This window comes from Emys orbicularis, chromosome 2 (assembly GCF_028017835.1).
Source record: "Emys orbicularis isolate rEmyOrb1 chromosome 2, rEmyOrb1.hap1, whole genome shotgun sequence".
Classification (NCBI taxonomy): domain Eukaryota; kingdom Metazoa; phylum Chordata; order Testudines; family Emydidae; genus Emys; species Emys orbicularis.
Window position 1 is genome coordinate 148,614,362 of NC_088684.1, and position 7,587 is coordinate 148,621,948.

A 7,587-nucleotide genomic window follows, 5' to 3' on the forward strand; every position below is an offset into this window, starting at 1 on the left:
ATTCAAAATAACTTATTTTTTCCAATCAGAAAATTTAATTTTTCTGTCAAAAATAGCATTTTTCCTGCAGAAAAAAAAAATAGCATTAGAGGAAGACACACTTTCTGATTGAAAAAAAAAAGTAATTGAACCAGCTTTACTTATTAGGTGGCTCAGTGTTTCATACACACAAGCCTGTAGTCAACTAAAGTATGAATAGTGCAGTTTGGGTCAAGAGGTTTCATCAAATTTCCTAGTCCCTAGGAAATCCCATTTATGAGTTGACTGCAGTCATATTGCTTGTATCCATTAAAACTGGTTGATTCACAAATACCTTGGTGACTAAGAGTCTGAGCAAAAGCTCACTGAGGTTAATCGTTTTCATATCTGTCTATCAGGGATGGTCTAGACAGTATTTGGTCCTGCCATGAGGGCAGGGGATTGGACTCGATGACCTCTCGAGGTCCCTTCCAGTCCTAAAATCTATGAATCTATATTAGATGATAGAATTAATTGGTTTCAATGGATTTTGGATTAGGCCCCAAATGTTCATCTCACTATGAGTTTTTTTTCTATGTAAAAATGTTGACATTTCCTGAAAGTTTAATTATAAATTTAACATGAATAGATTTGTTTAAAAAAAACAAACAAACTATTTGTCTTTGTTAGTAGTTAAGTTCAAATACTGAGGTAATGTTGTATAATTTAAATGACCAAACAACACTATTTATAATAAACAGTTGGCAAACCTGGTGGAAACCACTATAGACTGAACATTATTCATCTAAGCTATTTTGTGAATACCTGCCAAATACACTCATAAAAAAATCAAGCTCCGTTCACAAATTATTGGCAAACCAAAAATGGGCTGAATGCCTATTATTCATAAAAATTATTAAGCCACGCTAAAAAGTAATCAGTATCTTTGGAAACAAAGTGAAATGTCTTCTAAATTAAAACATTATAGCTTAATTGAAACAATTATACTTCATATTTATATAGTATAATATGTGTTCAAGTGAGTGTGTTTTCGTAAGGGAGATAGAAACAAGGTAATTTAAATTCCAGGTTCATTAGAAGGAGTTCCTCTTTCTTATACTAAAAGAATATGTGTTCACTACAAACAATAAAAAGTGATACCTATGTTCTCTCTAACTGCATCCAGCCATAAAACAGAAACACACTATTTCTCACACAAAATCACCATTACAATAGAGACATCAGTCAGCAGTATTTTGATGCTATATTATTGTCAAGTAGATTCCTGTGCACCAGTTCACAAATGTTTAACTTTACATAAAGTGATCAGAAAGAAGCTGTTTGGAGTGGAAGGATACCAAGATTGAATTTTATGATTTTTCAAAGTAATATTTAATTAACTGCAAATCAAGCACAGTTTGAGCAGTCTGCTTGAAACTTGCAAAAATAGTCTCCCTCACCATCAAGGTAGACCTGGCCATTTTCAGACCAAACCAATGTTCCTATTCAAAGATACAGAAAAGATCTTATTCTGAGTGCATCCTGTCTTAAGCACAAGAGAAGTTTTACACGATACATGGTAAGGTGATCAAAAAACAGGATGGAGTCATTGCTGTTTCAGGGACTCTTAAGCTTAGTTGGTAAAACTTAGGTAAAGTAAAGCTATTGTGTCTGCTGGGCTTGCCACTGAGAAATTGTTAAATTGAGATCTTTAGTTTATCTATCTGCTCTTCTGTTTTTTTTTTTAAGTTATAGTGGTGCTATTTGCTGCTCTGAAGAGGCAGCGAAAGAAAGAGCCTCTGATCCTGTCTAAAGAGGACATCAGAGACAACATTGTGAGTTATAATGATGAAGGTGGTGGAGAGGAAGACACTCAAGCCTTTGATATTGGCACACTGAGAAATCCTGCAGCTATTGAAGATAAGAAGCTTCGACGAGATATTATTCCTGAAACATTATTTATACCACGGAGGACTCCTTCAGCACCAAATAATACAGATGTCCGAGATTTCATTAACCAAAGGCTAAAGGAGCATGATATTGATCCCTCTGCACCACCATATGATTCACTTGCAACCTACGCCTACGAAGGAAATGATTCTATAGCTGAATCCTTGAGTTCCTTAGAGTCAGGTACTACTGAAGGAGACCAAAACTACGATTACCTCAGAGAATGGGGCCCTCGGTTTAATAAGCTAGCTGAAATGTATGGTGGAGGAGAAAGTGACAAAGACACTTCTTAACCTCCAATAGGGTCCATTTGAGAGGAAGTAATTTTACAGACACCTTCTCCACTCAACAATATTTAACATTCAGGAAAATTTTCCTGCCACTCAGCACAATGGTTTTCTTTCTAATTTGTTCATTGTCATTCATTATTTCTAGTAGGATGTCACGGAATATATACAGCGTTTTATTTAATCACCTTCCAAGAGCCAAAGCTATGGAAATTCAGTGTTGTCCATTTTAGTAAGTAAAAGTACTTTCAGAAGCTTGAACAGGGTGATATTCCCTTAAGCAACCTCATGTACAAGCCGCTTTTGTTAGGTACATGTCCTACCCTTGCAAGTGCAGCTTTTAAGAAGGCAAAGAAAAAAAAAGTATGTCCAGTTCTGTACATTAAAATTTTAAAAAAATGTACATGTGGTGTTAATAAGTGTGATATGCAGCTGGTTTAAAAAAAGTTTGTGCAACTTCATTTCATCAAATTCTATCTGCCAATGTTTTATATTTATATTTTTGTATTTATTTTTAAGAAATAAACCAGTTTTTACAACTATGTTGCCTGTTCTGGGAGATGAATTGTGAATCCTTCCCCTCCAAGAAGCTATCTACATACTCAGGCTGAAGGAGAGAATGCAATTACTCCTGTAACAACAGTGCTTACTCCAGCCATTTTTATGCTGTCTATATTTAACCAAGCATTTCCCACCAAAAATTTGAATGTGTTCAGATGGAGAAGATTGGGTGTCCATTCATTTGATAAGGAAAAAAAAAAACAATATTTCAACTGTGACCAAGAAGGTGGGAAGCAGCACAGCTGGGAAAACAAGTCCTATTTCAAGAATACGATGAGTTTAAGTCATGTGACTAAAAATTTGTAATATTAGACTTTAAATCAATAGGACTACTCAAATGGAAGGACTACTTGGGGCTTCAATACCTCTAGTATAGCTTCCCTTTTGCTGGTCCAGAGTCCCATTAAAGCCACTGAGGTTAATCCAACTATAACAGTTAATGTGGAAAAAAAATAGTTAAACAAAAAAAAGTTATTTCCTTTTTGTTAAGGCACCTTAATTGATTACAAAGCTATAGTTTATTAGATTGTCTAATTTAAAGGTGAATTTCCTCTTCAAAAGGATTACAGACTGACAGCACTGAAAATATATGTCCACAATACAGGCACCCCCCCCACCACCACCCTAGTTTTTACTAAAATGCTTCAGTTGAGTTCTAGTGTCTTCTAGAGGTAAACCAAAAAAAAAAAATTTAGGAAACTCAAGAGTTATAATCTAATAACAGGGTCTAATGATTACAGAACAGAGCAGGTACTCAAGAGATCTTGGTTCTCTGACTCTCCCTCAAACTTTAGATGATACAAATTTGTTTGTGGAAAAATCAAAGATTATTTGACAATGAAATATTTTCCAGAGCTTTTAAAGTGGAAAAAACGGTACATATATTTGGTGGAATGAACATTTGTGTAGTGTAACTTTTTCCAATTTTCTTACTGGCATAAATTCAACAAATATTGTAACAATATTCGCTTTTGGAGAGATGTAATATGACATTTTTATAAACTTTTTTACTTAATGGAGTGCTTACCAGTGCAGTTGAGAAAATAAAAAGTAGGCAGTCATTATAGTTCCTTCAGTGTAGAAAGGTCAAACTTTTAATAAGTTAAATCTTTGAATTGTAAAAAACTATGCAGATTGATTCCACCCTTGATTCCCTTTATTTAAATTGATTTTAGCTCAAGAAGAATGCAGAGTGATAGATAGCATTTTCTATTTTATCTGATACAAAATATGTCAAAAATCATCAGTTCAAAGCTATTTCACAACTATTTAGATCATTTAAACAGCTACCCTTTTCCATGGTTATTTCGGCACAACACACAAAAGCTGATTTGCCTTCTAGTTTTAGAACAAAAGTCTACTCAGTTACAGGGATGTAAAAAACTATTGACTTTAATGGTGTTACTGTAGGTTAAACGGGGTAGCTGAAAGAAAAAATTTGCTCTTAGTCTCCCATCCCATTTGTGGTTTATAAATGCTAAGTGAATGTGACTTACCCATAGGTCATCTGCAGAACTGAGTAAATTCCAAATGCAGAAGATTAAAGTTTCTTTGAGGCAACTTTTATTTTCACATACAGATTTCCCAAGTTTCCCTGTAATAGCAAGAATAACAACATTAATTTAATTACAAGTGGACACAATACCCAAAGATCAAGTTCAAATACTGATATCAATTCTTCTGTAAATGGAGGATAGTAAGTCTTCATTTAATATAAAGGGGAGTTGCATGTGTAACACAGAAGAAGTGAGGATGTATGTTTACATTGTATATACAAGACTGCATAGAAAAAATATATAACTGCATATTTGGATCAAAGTCAAACCTATGCTAGTATAAATCCAGTCAACTCTTCTGTATACTGCTCATTCAAAAAGAGTTCCAGAATTTAGTTAGCAAACAGGAAAAAAATATTCTTTAAACACATGCAATATTTTGATTTGCATTACAATATTTATGAAAATTAACAGAGAGGAAATGCTTCTTCATCACTGCAAAGATATTGAGAACACTTTCCCTGATGAAAAACGTGGCACAATTGTTGAGTACTAAAATTTGAGAGGGGAGTGGAACTAAAAATACAGCTTTTACCTGTTAGGGACCATGTTAGCCACAATCTTTCTGTTAGTAGTCTTAGAAAATAGTTATTTTAATAAAGTATACATAACCAAAATACACAGACGCATGCAGGGAACCAGTAATCATGTATCCAGATTATATATCAAATAGACTCAGTCAAATTTGTCAAAATTCATATAGCAGAATGTAAGACAGAGCCCAGATTTAATAACAATACATTTTGTTGTTGTTGAGGGCAATTGTCTGTGTGCTCGTATGACATAAATGATCATAGAGGAAACCAGTCCCAACACAGCAAAAATACCTACAAATTGTAGTGAAGGTGGAACTTCAAAAGGTTTACAGTTTAGGTCAGCTAAGTATCCAAGAATTCAGATACTCATCTAAACTCAATCAACCTATGGCCCCCAACCACTGAATTTCTGTCCCCAACCTAACCTCCCACCAAACCCTTGATCACAGGAAATAGGGTGGAAAATGGGGAGTTTGTAAAATAAAATCTTCTCATGGACCTACCTCCTTTCCTCAGTGTTTTACAGAATGACAACACTGATTCATCAGGCCTAACGTGTGGTGTCTTCAGGAGGAAGGTATGATAACAAGCTAGGGGCAGGAAATAAAATGCACATAAAATACCCAAATGAGTGCACTCCACTGCACAGTTCTGCCTACATCCATCAATTCTTTCCCAATCTATCCATTACCAGTTCCATGCAGATATCAATCCATCCACCCACCTACTACAAAATGAATCAGCATCTTGCCAGTCCAGTCATTTTTATATCCCCCTGTCAAGGCTAATTCCCCACTCTGGCACTCGAGTGCAGAAAGTGGGGCCCGCAAGGATTCTAAAAATTAATATCGGCCACTCGAGGCTTGTATTAAACTCCCAAGGTTACAGCTTTTCTCTGACCTTGGATTGGCAGATGCAGTCATCACCCAACTGCAGTATCCCTTTGAGAGCCCAGGAAGGAGCACTTGGGAATTCCTTCCTGTGGGGTACCCACAAGCCCTTTCATTCCCCCCTCCGGGGAAGAGCTGAGGAAAAAAAAAAAAGGAAATCAGTTTGCCACCAGCTAATTAAACTATATGTGCACATCTATAAAAAGGGAAATAAAAATAACCCAGGAAACTACAGACCAGTTAGTTTAACTTCTGTGCCAGGGAAGATAATGGAGCAAGTAATTAAGGAAATCATCTGCAAACACTTGGAAGGTGGTAAGGTGATAGGGAACAGCCAGCATGGATTTGTAAAGAACAAATCATGTCAAACCAATCTGATAGCTTTCTTTGATAGGATAACGAGCCTTGTGGATAAGGGTGAAGCTGTGGATGTGGTATACCTAGACTTTAGTAAGGCATTTGATACGGTCTCGCATGATATTCTTATCAATAAACTAGGCAAATACAATTTAGATGGGGCTACTATAAGGTGGGTGCATAACTGGCTGGATAACCGTACTCAGAGAGTTGTTATTAATGGTTCCCAATCCTGCTGGAAAGGCATAACGAGTGGGGTACCGCAGGGGTCTGTTTTGGGACCGGCTCTGTTCAATATCTTCATCAACGACTTAGATATTGGCATAGAAAGTACGCTTATTAAGTTTGCAGATGATACCAAACTGGGAGGGATTGCAACTGCTTTGGAGGACAGGGTCATAATTCAAAATGATCTGGACAAATTGGAGAAATGGTCTGAGTTAAACAGGATGAAGTTTAACAAAGACAAATGCAAAGTGCTCCACTTAGGAAGAAAAAATCAGTTTCACACATACAGAATGGGAAGAGACTGTCTAGGAAGGAGTACGGCAGAAAGGGATCTAGGGGTTATAGTGGACCACAAGGTAAATATGAGTCAACAGTGTGATGCTGTTGCAAAAAAAGCAAACATGATTCTGGGATGTATTAACAGGTGTGTTGTGAGCAAGACACGAGAAGTCATTCTTCCGCTCTACTCTGCTCTGGTTAGGCCTCAGCTGGAGTATTGTGTCCAGTTCTGGACACCGCATTTCAAAAAAGATGTGGAGAAATTGGAAAGGGTCCAGAGAAGAGCAACAAGAATGATTAAAGGTCTTGAGAACATGACCTATGAAGGAAGGCTGAAAGAATTGGGTTTGTTTAGTTTGGAAAAGAGAAGACTGAGAGGGGACATGATAGCAGTTTTCAGGTATTTAAAAGGGTGTCATAAGGAGGAGGGAGAAAACTTGTTCACCTTAGCCTCTAAGGATAGAACAAGAAGCAATGGGTTTAAACTGCAGCAATGGAGGTCTAGGTTGGACATTAGGAAAAAGTTCCTAACTGTCAGGGTGGTTAAACACTGGAATAGATTGCCTAGGGAGGTTGTGGAATCTCCATCTCTGGAGATATTTAAGAGTAGGTTAGATAAATGTCTATCAGGGATGGTCTAGACAGTATTTGGTCCTGCCATGCGGGCAGGGGACTGGACTCGATGACCTCTCGAGGTCCCTTCCAGTCCTAGAATCTATGAATCTATGAATCTAAACCTCTTAAGAAACAAAAATCCAATTCTGTTCTTAAAAAAGATAAATGTTATTAATGAAAAAAAAAAGAAAGAAAATACTCAGGCCATTGCTGGATTTTAAAAGAGCAACTACATGGATTAAACACCAAGAATAGCTTTTATGAGGTCCAGCTTAAAGGTTACAAGCAAAACAAAAGCACCTGGGGTTAGCACAGAGGAATCCACAGCCATAACGAAATAAAAGGTATAAACCTAATCGCGTCTTCCTAG

General features: G+C 36.6%; 1 protein-coding gene across 1 annotated transcript in view; it reads left to right on the top strand.

Moving 5' to 3' along the window:
• The window catches only part of LOC135874675 (cadherin-10), a 111,602-nt gene extending 109,401 nt beyond the window's left edge, over window positions 1-2,201 (top strand). The window contains exon 11 of the mRNA XM_065399575.1: window positions 1,708-2,201. Within this exon, the coding sequence (XP_065255647.1) occupies window positions 1,708-2,201 (494 nt within the window). The remainder of the gene's footprint in view (window positions 1-1,707) is intronic.
• The last annotated feature ends 5,386 nt before the right edge of the window (window positions 2,202-7,587 follow it).